The sequence below is a fragment of the Mustela nigripes genome, chromosome 11 (assembly GCF_022355385.1).
Source record: "Mustela nigripes isolate SB6536 chromosome 11, MUSNIG.SB6536, whole genome shotgun sequence".
NCBI lineage: Eukaryota > Metazoa > Chordata > Mammalia > Carnivora > Mustelidae > Mustela > Mustela nigripes.
The window spans coordinates 10,125,172-10,137,340 of NC_081567.1; the positions used below are offsets into that span (position 1 = coordinate 10,125,172).

Genomic DNA, 12,169 nt, shown 5'->3' on the forward strand with positions numbered 1-12,169 from the left:
CCCACCAGCGGCTCCTCATAGCCTCACAGCAGACCGGGGGTCCTCACCGCACCCGCCCACCCTAGCCGCCTTGGGGACCCTCCCTCCTTCTCTCCCCTTTCTGTGTCCCCAGGCAGTGCCGGGCTGCAGCCTCTCAAGGTCAGGGGCCCTTCTGGGGCCCCCATGGCATGGCTGGCACATGGGCTCCTTAGACAACGCCCCCCCGGCTGGGGGAGTGGCCTGGGGTGGCCCTTCGGACCGGCCCCGCCGAGCCCCAGAACCTGCGCCCCACTCGTGGGGCCTCTGATCTCCCAGGCTTATTTACTGCTTTGGTCTTTTCAAAGGCCGACAATTAATTTCATTTCCCCACTCACGGCTGTTGGCACAACTGTGTGCGTCCTTCTGGAAAAACACGTCTCCGTCTAGACGGTCCTTCTGAGGGACTCTGAGGGGCCCACTCTGAGGGTCTGATAATTGCCCGAGAGGGACCTCCCCACCCTTAGAAAATCACATTCCTTAGAAGTCCCCAAGTGCCTTTGAATTTAACAGCCCCGGCCCATAACCGGTTCTCCCTTTGCAGAGAATTATGACGCTCGACTCTCACGCATCGACATCGCCAACACGCTGAGGGAGCAAGTCCAAGATCTGTTCAATAAGAAATACGGTGAGCCCCGGGGTGCCCGGGCAGGGGGGGAGGGCAGCCCACCTGCCTGCTGTGGGAGGAGAGGCGGGAACTTCCTGCTCGGGGCCGTGGTCACTTCTGGGAAAACCAGGGACTCACGCACGGACGTTTCTTGTGCACCTACTATATACTGGGAAACAGCAGTGAAGGAAACAGAGGCCCTGCCCTCTTGGGCCCTGTAGGCCAGGGAGGTGAGACAACCCTTCAGTCACCACACACAGAATCTGATAACGACAAGGGTCTGTTCCACGATTTCACAGGAAAAGAGCAGAGCTGCTCAGGAGAGACTAACTTGGATTAGGGAGGGAGCCAGGGAGGCCTCTTTAAAGAAAGAACTGAAGGGTGGGTAAGGAGTTCATCTCGCGGAGAAGGAAGGGCAGACCAGCTAACGTAATAGCACGTGCAAAGGCCCTGGGGCTTATCCTAGGAAGGGACCGGAGGCTGAAGTGGGGACGAGGGGCTGGAGGGGCGGGGCCCTGTCTACAGGGTTACCAGGACACAGACCCCGTCCCCTAGGCCCTTCGAAGGAACCATGGTCTTGCTTTTGTGTTTCGTTGGGAGGACTCAAGCGACAGAAGGCACTCTAGTTGTAAAGTGTCTTCCTGGCTGCCCACGAGGAAGGTGAATGGGGGCAAGAGGGCAGGGCTGGGCGACCGGCTCGGAGCCGGAGTGACGACAGGCTGGCCGGGCCCCGGCAGGGGTGCCGGAGGACGGTGGATGGAGCGGAGCAAGCTACAGAGGTCGACTTGGAGGTGCCCAGCTGGTGGGGAGCAGGACGGCGAAGGGGGCCGAGGCCTCCCGTTGAGTCTGATTTGAAGAAAACAGGCTCGTGTGGTTCAGGTGCTTTAAGGCCTCAAGTAACAAAAACAAACACTCCGGCTGCCCCAGCCAAGGGTGTTGGTGGGCTGCCGGCTCAGCGTGTAGGACCACAGCCCAGACCAGGCCAAACTGAGCCTCCTAAAGAACAGCGGCTGTTATTATTCCTCGTGGTGTCCGTGAGTCAGGAGTCTGGGAGCGGTTCGGGGTGGCTGTCCTTCAGAGTCTGTCCTGGGGTCGTAGTCGGAAGGTGGCTGAAGCTGGGGTCACCTTGACAGCTCCTCGCTCACGTGGGACCGCTGGGCCGGGGAAAGAGCTGGCACGGGAAGAGCCGGGCTGCTCGGGCCTCTGTTTCTGTTCCCATGCTGTCTCCCCACGTGGACTCCCCAGCCCCAGCCCAGCGACTCCAAGGTGGCTGGATTTGCCAGCCAGGTGGGAGCTGTCACCTTTGGGAGCCTCCGCGGTCCTCTGTTGGTGGAGGTGATTACGAAGTCCTGCCCCGGGTCAAGAGGAGGGGACATAGGTCCAGTTCTCCATGGGGGAGTGTTGGCGACGCTGAAGGAGCCTGTGGGTTGGGAGGAATGTTGGTGCAGCTGTCTCTGGGCAGTATCTTCAGCCAGAGCGCACAGCCTGGAAATTCCAGCAGTAGATCCGCCTTCAGGATCAGCTGGATCCAGCAGTTCCGAGATCTCCTTAGTGTCTTTCCACCAGGTGGACATCAGTCTCAGGCTGGCTTCCCTCTTGATGGCAAAATGGCCACAGCGGGTTGCGCTATCCCACCTACCCCCTGAGGAAGGAAGGAGGGGGCTGGCTGTCTCACAGGCTTTCTCCAGAGAGCAGGGTATTTTTCCTTGAGCCCCTCCCTTGTTTCTCATTGGCCCCCACTGAGTCACATGTCCATTCCTCATCCAATCCCTGTGGCAGGGAAACCCCACATGCTCACCGGGTGATCGCGACCTATCACCCTGACGAGCGAGAGAGACAGGGATGGAGCATCGGCCTGACAGGTGGACACCCAAACGGTCAGCTGGAGAGAAGGGGCAGCGCCCTCACCAAGGAGGGGAAGCTTGACGGGGAGAGGATGGGTGCCGTCTTGCATGTCTTGCAAAGACTCATAGGCAAGTGGGGATCCAGTCTACTGTTTAGGCCAAGGGGGCAGAGGAGCCGAAAAGAGGACCCAGACCAAGGCCAAGGAGCCCTGGTGTCTAGAGGTCAGGTCCAGGCAGGAGCAGAGTGACCAGAAAGAGTGGAAATCTGGAAAGTACAGGGTCATAGACACCAAGGAGAGGGCTTCAGGGCGGGGAGCGTGGCCATCTGTGCCGAACTATGTCGAGAGAAGGGCGGGTGTCTACTGGATTTGGCCACACGGAGGCCATCCGTCATTGTAGCAAGGGCCAGCGGAGAGGGTAGAAGTGGAGACAGCGGTGCTCCCGTTGATGGATCACGGGTATAAAATTTCCTGCATGTCCAATTATTTTTTCATCTCAAAAAGGATCTCTTAGCCATCGCCTGTGACCTCGTCAGTAGCACAGTCAGGATAAAGAATTAAAAACGGGCTGCAGATCCATCAGGACAGAGCAGGAGCAGTCGCCAGGGCTCGGGGAGAGACGGGGAGAGACCACTGATGGCCGCAGGGTTTCTCCCCGGAGTGATGAATGTGTCCTGGAACTAGCTAGTGGTGAGACTTGAACAACCTCGTGTGTGCTCTGGAAACCCCTGGATCATACACGTTCAAATGGTTCAGCTTTATGGTATGGAAATTATATCTCAATGAAAAAAAAAAAAGAAAAAAACAGGCTGGAATGATGGCCAGAAGTCAGGGGTCCTAGGAAACCACCAAGATTCTGTAAGTGGTGGATACAGATGACAGATGAGGCTCTGAGTTTCCTGGGAGCCAGAGCAAAAAGGGAAATGAGTCTGGTATTACCAGTCCCAGTGTCCTTGAGATAAAAACCAGTTTCTTGCCCAGAGAAGGATCAGCGCCTCACGCTGAGACAGGAGGAGATTTCTGCATCGTGTCATAATGAAGACATGTCATCCCCCCTGCCAACGTGGGGGATGGCGCTCTCAGTGAGCCCTTTGGACGGACGGCAGGGACCCCGAACACAGTCTGTCCTCAGGCGGGGTGGGTCCCGGGGGTGCTGACGGAGGGTCAGGCGTTGTAGGGAAGGGCCAGCCACGCCCACGGGTCCCATCCTCCAGGAGGAGAGACCAAGGAACCTGAGCCACTGTCCTCCCCATGGCCGAAGCATCATGTGCCTGCCTGTTCCTCAGCCCTGCGTGGACACACTCGGCACCCCTGCACGACCCGCCCCCTAACTCCCGGCCCCGCACTGATCGTCCCTTCCCACGGGGCTACACGCCAGCCCACTTACCCCCCCAACCCCACACGCACGCCTTCCCATCGCGTGTGCACCCCCGCGTCCACACGCCAGCCCTGCTCTGTCTCCTGACGACACACGCTCTGTCCCTCTTCCACAGGAGAAGCCCTGGGCATCAAGTACCCCGTCCAGGTCCCCTACAAGCGGATCAAGAGTAACCCTGGCTCGGTGATCATCGAGGGGCTCCCCCCGGGAATCCCGTTTCGAAAGCCCTGCACCTTTGGCTCCCAGAACCTGGAGAGGATCCTTGCCGTGGCGGACAAGATCAAGTTCACGGTCACCAGGTACTCAGGGGAAGGATGAGGAGGCCAGACCCGTAGGAGCGGGACCCCGAGCCTTTCATGTGATCTGGTCCTGCTTTGTTCCACTCTCCGGTGCCCTCCTGGGTCCCGCGTTGGGGCAGGAGGTGCAGAAGGGTGACTGCAGGCCAGCCAGGGCGCAGGGAACCGTACGTCAGCCCCCACAGCAGAGCGGTGGCCTTCCTGTCACCTCCTTCCAGACCTGCCTGCAGCTCCCACTCCCTGCCCTCCCGGGCCCCGGGAGAGGCAGTCAGCCCACTCCAGAGGGGAGGACGGGGAGACGGGATTTGCCTGGGGTCCCGGAGCCAGCAGGAGGCCCCGGGCCCCCTCCCGCACAGCACACTACCGCACTGTCACTGTATCCGGCCGAGCCGAGCAACGAGTCCCCGGGCAGCTGGTTAAGACGCCATCCTGAGGCAGCCTGTGTGGGGTGGGCCCCAGATCTTTCTGCAGAGCCCCCGGCTCCCCCCTGATGCTCCCCTCTCCGTTTCTCTTCCAGGCCTTTTCAAGGACTCATCCCAAAGCCTGGTAAGAGGCACTGGCTGGGGGGGGGCCGCTTGGCGTGGGAGGCAGGCCGGCCGCCGTGCTGGGGGCCAGAGGCCGGAGCCCCGGCTTACTGTGGGACGCCAGGCCCCGTCCTTCTCTTCTGCCACCTCCTCTGGGCAGCGGCCCCAGGTGGGGGGAGGAGGGCCACCGCGGAACGTCGGGCCGAGAACAGGGGGACGGCGGGGCACGGGGACTCGCGTGTTCACCCGGCCAGGGCTCGGGAGGGAGGGGCTGGGCCGGGTCCGTGCCCTCTGCTCCTGATGCGGGGGCCGGGTTGACCTCCGTGTGTGGGTGAGCTTGGTGGCGGGTGGTTCGTCATTGCAGAGGGAGGGGTTTCTGCCTAAGGACCCCCGGACTTGGGCAAGGGCTTCCTCAGCCTCAGGTGGCAACTGTCTCTCCTGACCGCCTTCCAAAGCCTCTGCTGCCTCCATTTCCTCCGCGGGCTGTGTCCTGGCCCTCCTAAGGCCTGAAGGAGAGGGGCGCCTGGCCGGCTCCGTCGGTAGAGCACGTGACCCTTGATCTTGGGGTTGTGAGTTCAAACCCCGTATCGGACATGGAGATTACAAAAAAAAAAAAAGACCAGAAAACCCTGAAGGAGCAGAGACTGTCCCTGTCCCTGCGGGGGCAACATGACTGCCTCGGGAGCCCTCTGGGCTGCCCCGGAGTCTCCAGGGCTGACGCTGCCTCTGCTGAGTTCTTGACCCCAGAGCCTGTGCATGGAGAGACGGGAAGCCTTGTGGCCTGGCCCAGGCCCAGGCCCCATCCCTGCAGGGGGAGAGCAGAAACGCAGAGAGCATCTGTGTGCTCCCAGCCCCTCCTTCCAGAAGGCAGGGTCCTTGTAGGGGCCTGAGTGTGTTGCTGCCCTGGGGCAGAGGGCAGACACAATCGTTAATGAACTTGCCGAGCAGGAAAGGAATTCAGTTCTGACACCTGACCTGGGCTACGAGGCTTTGCCCTGTGACCTTTATACGGTGGAGGAAATGGAGGCCCAGGGAACATCAGTGACTCGCCCAGATGCCCACCTCTGGTGAAGGGACCGTTGGGTCCCAAGCCTGGCTCCAGGCAGGCAGGCCCCATGATGCGGGTGGTCCATAACCCAGCAGCCGCCGAGTAGAGGAAAGTCAAGCTTTGCAGAGGAACACAGGGGGGCAGAGGGTTCGCCGGCAACCTTCCCGCAGACCACAGGGCTGGGCCATCCCGCTGACAAGCCCCCCCCAGCCCAGGGAGCCTGGTGGCCCACTGGCAGTTAGAGGAGCTTCCTGACACAGGCCAGCTCCTGGGGTCCCCAGGTGAACCAGAGAGGGAGCTCGGGTCTGGGGTCTGGGGGAGGTGGGACATCGGCAGGTGCCGTAGTCTGGAGGCAGGTGGGCTGCACCGGACACGGGTGCCCAGGGCATGTGGACGGTGGACATGGGCTGTGGGCCGGTGGCAGCACGTGGACCGTGTAGACTGTAGGGAAGCCCAGCCTGGTGCTCAGACCTGGGTTCAAATCCCTGCCCCACCCCCCCTTACTACCCATGTGACTCTGGGCGCCTTATTTTCCATCCGCAAGCGTCTGCTTGCTCCTCTCTGTGATGGGGAAAGGCGTACCTGCCTCCTTAGGTGATCACAATTGGGTAAATGGTGGGCAGTGACCGGCGGGCTGTGGAGGACTGTTTTCCCGCTGCTGTCCTGGGGGCTTCATCCTGACGCTTGAGTGAGACGTTGGCGCATCATTCAGCCCAGGCTGGCAGTGACGTTGAGGTGCTCAGCCACGGGGACGGTGGCAGCGGTTGTTCCTGGGGTTTAGGAAGGCTTCCTGGAGGAGGTGGCATTGAGCCGGGCCTCGGGGACGAGGAGAACAGTACAGACGCAGGGCCCAGCGCAAGCGAAGGCACACAGGGGAGACACCGGGGGCCGTGGCTGGGGCGGGGGCAGGGTTGAAACCAGCGTGGCCAGGAGGGTGTGGCGTGTCATGGCCAAGACACTTTTCCTATTCCTTCCGTCCTCTTCCAGAAATACGGAATGGAAACTCAGAAGCGCAAGACATGTAGAATTAAACCAGATTCTACGAAAGGCCGCATGGCATGGTGGAGAGTCTGAGTTCATTTCCCTCCCCTTTGCCCTGGGCTCGTGTCCAGGTTTCAGAAGGCGTCACAGGGCCAAGGAGTTAGGGTCACGGGGCCACCAAGTCTTGACTCTCATGTGTCCACGTTGGTGCCTACAAGACGACATGGACAATTGTCCATGCCGAAGGTTGGAGAGATGCCCCTTGCTCCTCCCTGTTGAGGTCCCCCAGGGCCTGGAACCTTCTAAGAAGCCCACCCGTGTAGCAGCTTCCTACTACAGAGAGTTTGAGTGCAAGCCGACCAGTGACTGGGGAAGGGTCTGGTCCACGGGTGGGACAGGGTGGGAGGGGCCAGATCAGGGGTGCCATGGGGAGGTGCGGGGCTTGGGAAGGGGAGGCTTTCCTGGAGGGGGAGGCCTGTTAAGGTTAGCTCTGAGATTTTCTAGGGGATTTAGCAAAGGCTCCCACAGAAGCCTTTCCTAACAAGAACCTTCCAAGACAAGTGAATTCTAAAGAAGATGACGCTGTTCATGATGCTTCCTAGAGTCGTGGGCTGGGCCAGAGTGAGGCGAGGGTGTGGACGTTTCAGAGCCAGCTTTGTTCTGGGGCAAAAGAGACGATACCAGAGGCCTTTAGTGTTATCCCAACTGGGTACATCACTTCTGCCTTCCGGGCCTCAGTTTCCCCCCCAGTGTCTGTTAGTCCTTCTCCAGAGTATTGGCCAGGCGCCTGGGTAATGACGGACTTGGACTGAGTCTCAGAGGACAGTGGGTGTGATTTCGGGCCTCTGGTGGTGGGGGGAGCCGAGGGCCAGCCGCTTGACAGATCCCCAATGGGGTCGGCATGCTGGCTGGAGGGGCCTGGTGGAGAGACCTGGGGCTGCAGAGGGTGGGGGGGCCGGACCCTCTGCTCGTACCAGTGTGAACTCCAGTCCTGCCTTTCAGTGGGCCCGGGTGACCCAGGCGTGAGCTCAGGAGCCGTCGCGAGTGAGAACAGGAGAGCTCCACACTGTTGGAGCTGCTGGCTGCCTCAGTGGGCTTGAACTGCGTTAAAGCACGGAGGCCGGGCCGGCGGGGCTGGGAGGCAGGTGCGGGGCTGGGCTCTTGCGGTGCGGAGGCACAGGGGTTGGGGGAGCAAAGAGTGAGGCCAGAATTAGAAAAGGCCTGGACCAGAAACTTCACCGGTGATTCAGGCTCTCTCTGGTGGCACTGGAGGCTTGCTTTCTGAGTCGACGAAATGACAGGATCCGCCTCATATTGTCTTACGGTTACCTGGGGACAGCACTAGGAGTCGCTCAGAGTCCCTCAAAGCCCCCGGCATCGAGCTCTCGGGCACAGATGTGCACCAGGAGCCACAGGCCACCGTTCCCCACAGAGCACAGAGGACGTGTTTGCTGTGGAAGGGATCTGGGTGACCCTGGAGCCAGACCCAGAGGGGCCCCCGGCCGTGGACACCAGCACAGCAGCAGAGGCTCTTTGGGGTAATGCTGGGAAGCAGCATCGGTGACCCAGGAAGGAGAGGCCCTCCGCCCGGGGGGCTGGTGTAGGAACAACCACAGAACATTCTAGGAGGTCGTAAAAACTGAAGGGAAATGCAGAGTATGTGTCCATGGTGGAAGTTTGGAACACACAGAAATCTAAGTGCCTAGACGGCTGTTCGTTTTTAGGATGATCCGTTTCTTCCGGATTTTCCCCAAGTTTATTAACTTCACAGCTCGCTGTTGTTCTTTCTGTACATTTACGTACACACACGCTGGAAACATAACCACTTTCTGATGTTTTTTAAACCGCCCGATGACATTCCCTGGTCAGGCTGCGTCATAGTTACTGTCCCGTCCCCCAGCCGGGGCCATCGGACAGCTCCTCGTACCGTGGACACCTGACCTCTACATCGTGCGCGTGATCCGGCCAGTCACAAAGCCTTCCCGTAGCAGCACACGGGGTCTCCCCCAGTAACCAGTCTTACAGGAAGAACGCAAGTTTCAGAGAGGTTAAGGAACTCGCTAAAGGTCACACAGCTTGTGCCGGCGCCTCCCTGAGCTTTCAGCCGCGCTGGGTGGCTCTTTGCTGCCCCCTTCTGGCTGCCAGCTTCCATAACAGGGGCCCTGCCTCTGCCCCTTCAGGTTCACAGTTAATCCTTAGGGTTTATGTTTATGTACAACAAAAATATATTGTCGGAAGAGCGTGCGGCCCTTGGTCTCGGGGTTGTGAGTTCGAGCCCCACGTCGGGTGTAGATATTACTTGAAAAATATTATATGTAAGGGCGCACGTCTGCCTTCTTTTCGGGTCATGATCTTGGGGTCCGCGGCAAGCTCCCTGCTCGGCAGGGAGTCTGCTTCTCCCTCTCTCGTCCCCTGCTTGTGCGCACTCTGTCTCTCAAACTTTAAATATATATCTAAAAATACATATTTGTGTATATATATAAAATATGTATGTATATTAAATACACGTATATATGGCCTGCTTTGTGGCAGGCAGAATCTAGGAATACAAAATAGACCAAAAAAAAAAGTCTCTACCTTCGTGGAGCTTATTTTTTAATGGGGAAGATAGATAAGGACAAAGAGCACCGAATTTGATAGTGACGACTGCCGCGGGGACATGCAACACAGGTAGGATTGTCAAAAGGACAGGTTTAGAGAGGCCAGCAGGAGTTAAGACCTGAGGGAAATGAGAGTCGGAGCCATGTCGAAATCCCAGCGGAAGCGTCTAGGGAGGGAGTCCGTGCAAAGGCCCTGAGGCCCTGGACATACTTTGGAAGTAAGGCTAGCAGGATTGCTGATGCAGTTAAGCGTGGGGTGTGCGCCAAAGATTTTGTCCTGAGCAGCTGGAGGGCGAGAGGGGTCAGGGTCTGTCAGGCACACACTAAGGGGCCGGGTTGGACAGGCAGATCTGTAAGTCAGAGAGAGCATCCTGCTGGAGCCATGCGGGTGGGGACGATTCCGCCGGCAGCGTGTTTTGGTCGTGAAACTGGATCACTATGGGGATGAGTGTGGACGGCTTGGAGGGGCCCAAGGGTGAGCCCTGGGCCCTCCCACGCTCAGGTGTTGGAGAGACAGGCGGCCAGAAGCCAAGCGTCTGGGCCAGATGCTGTGGGCGAGGTCACGTATGGGAGACCAGAGACCGGCCCGTGGGGTTGAGCAACCCCCAGAGGTCGTGGGCAGCGGGGTTAGCAGCCGTTCCAGGGAGGGGACCTGGGTGCTGCGGCCGGCTCAGGAGGGATGGAGAGCGGAGAAATGGATCGCTCCAGGGGCAGGAGAGAGATGGGGCAGGGCTGCCGGCTGCAGTGGGAGAGGAGTAGGGTTTTAGAGGTAAGAAGAGCCGCAGCGTGATTCTAGAAAAATGAGTGATGGGGGTGGGGAGGGGCAAAAGGAGGGACCCCGCCGCCCCCCAGCCCCCCGGGAAACGGGGATGGAAGGGGGAGCTGAGAGCTGGTGCCGGAGCCCCTGCTGACTCCTCCTAGGGAGACGGGAAAGGGACGGGGCGGCGCTGTGGGCCCCAGCGCCGATGCGAGACCGCTGGAGTCCGGTCCTCGAGGCAACGGCTAGAAAGATGGGAGGGACAGTCCCGTCCATCCTGACGTGGGCTACCAGGGAGAGGCCGTCCCTGTGGGTGACCAAGAGGTTCAGACGTGGCCGTCGAGGCACGGAGGGCTGGGGGCTTGGAAGGTGCGTCTGCCTATGCGTTGCTCCCCAGGAAATGTGATGGGAGCCAGGTGGGTGTCCCCGAGCCCCCGGTCATGAGCTCGGTGCCACCTGCGGCAAAGACCAGCCCTTCTCCCCGCTGGAGACCTAGCTTCCTGCCAGGAGGCCGGGGAAGGCCTCTCACACGGCCGCTCGGAGCCCTTCTCAAGCCTGTCGGGTCGATGCTGTGATCACGCCCATTTCACAGCTGAGCACACTGAGTGAGGCTGCAGGCGGCAGCCGGGGTTAGCCCGGGGCCCAAGTTGTACCCAGGTCTGGGCTCTTGCGGTGCGGAGGCACAGGGGTTGGGGGAGCAAAGAGTGAGGCCAGAATTAGAAAAGGCCTGGACCAGAAACTTCACCGGTGATTCAGGCTCTCTCTGGTGGCACTGGAGGCTTGCTTTCTGAGTCGACGAAATGACAGGATCCGCCTCATATTGTCTTACGGTTACCATGGTAACCAGGCTGCCGCCCACCAGGGGTGGATTGGAAAAGCAAAACTGGGGTGGTGAAGCCAGGGGAGGGCTGAGGAGGCTGACCCCAGGCAGGAGGCAGCAGGCCCCGGAGGTGGGTGGTGCTAGGATCTAGAGGTGGCCGAAGAGTGGCAGGGGAGGCCGGGCGGAACATTCTGGAAGAGCGATGGTGGTACCCAGGCCCGAGGCTGGGTCGGGGCCTGTCGCACTTGGTGGGACCCGATCGGTGTTTGCACGCGAGGCGGCGACGGGGCTGGGCACGGTCCGCGCGGAGGTGGCAGTTGCCGCCAGCACTCAGGCCAGTGGGTCGCCCTCGGAGATGGGCCAGGGGACACACTGACCACTGGGAGACCTTGCAGGAGGAGAGCCTGTGAAGGAACGGGGTGGGGTGGGGGGAGGAAGTGGAAGAATTTGCTGGTAAGAAGAGCTGAGAGCCGGGCCCTTCTGGGAGGCACAAGAGGGATCAAGAAAATGACATTCTAGAACTATTCTCGAATGGCAGTGGCAGAAAAAGGGGGGCGGTGGCGCCTTGTTGGGTAGTGAACTCCCCGTCACTGGGGGCATTTGAGTGGAGATCGGAGCCCCCACGTCCCAGCGGGAGCCGTCTTTAAAGCTTCACTGTCCCCTGCCTGGTGAGAGGGAGCTCTGGAAAGGCTCAGAGGCAAGGTGGTCACCCGCCCCATCGCTTCCCGGGGCCTCCCAGCTCCCCAGCTTCCGCAGGGCCCCGCCCTGGTGTTTGGGAACCACGAGCGAGGGACAGGCCCAGCCACCCAACCCCAGCGCCCGCTGGGCAAATGCAGGGTCCTGGGGACCCAGGCCCGTGTCCTCTGCTCCGGTCCCTGGCCCCCCCCAGCGGCGCGGCCCCCCCTGCCGGCTCCGGGGACCCTCAGCCAGAAACCAAGCAGCAGCCCCCCTCCTCCACATCCCCCCCCACCCCCAGAACAGGGGCTCCGGGTCGCGGAGACAGAGCAGAGCTGCCGACTTCCTGTGTGACTCCAGGAAGTCAGGTTCGCCTGCCTGGGCCTCGGTTTCCCTCCTTGTGAAGCGGGAAGGTCCCACGCGGACGGCCGGGGCAGGGCGGGGAGGCGCGGGGGGCCCGGGGGGTGGGGGTGGCCGGGGGCGCGCGGGAGGCGGCGCGAGGCGGCGAGGCCGGCCAGGCGGAGCGTGGAGGGCCTGGAAGGCCTGGCTTTGCAGCGTGGACTAGACCCTGCAGACCCGGCCTTGGCAGGCTCTTCCGCTGACGTCCCCCGCGGCCGGAGCCCAG

At 60.8% G+C, this 12,169-nt stretch overlaps 1 protein-coding gene across 4 annotated transcripts in view; it reads left to right on the forward strand.

Annotated features, from left to right (window-relative positions):
• Nucleotides 1-12,169, forward strand: part of GTF2IRD1 (GTF2I repeat domain containing 1) — a 96,954-nt gene that overhangs the window by 68,101 nt on the left and 16,684 nt on the right. For all 4 annotated transcript variants that reach the window (XM_059414719.1, XM_059414717.1, XM_059414716.1 and 1 more), the window contains 3 exons: nucleotides 560-643; nucleotides 3,959-4,142; nucleotides 4,657-4,685. In XM_059414719.1, the coding sequence (XP_059270702.1) occupies nucleotides 560-643; nucleotides 3,959-4,142; nucleotides 4,657-4,685 (297 nt within the window). The remainder of the gene's footprint in view (nucleotides 1-559; nucleotides 644-3,958; nucleotides 4,143-4,656; nucleotides 4,686-12,169) is intronic.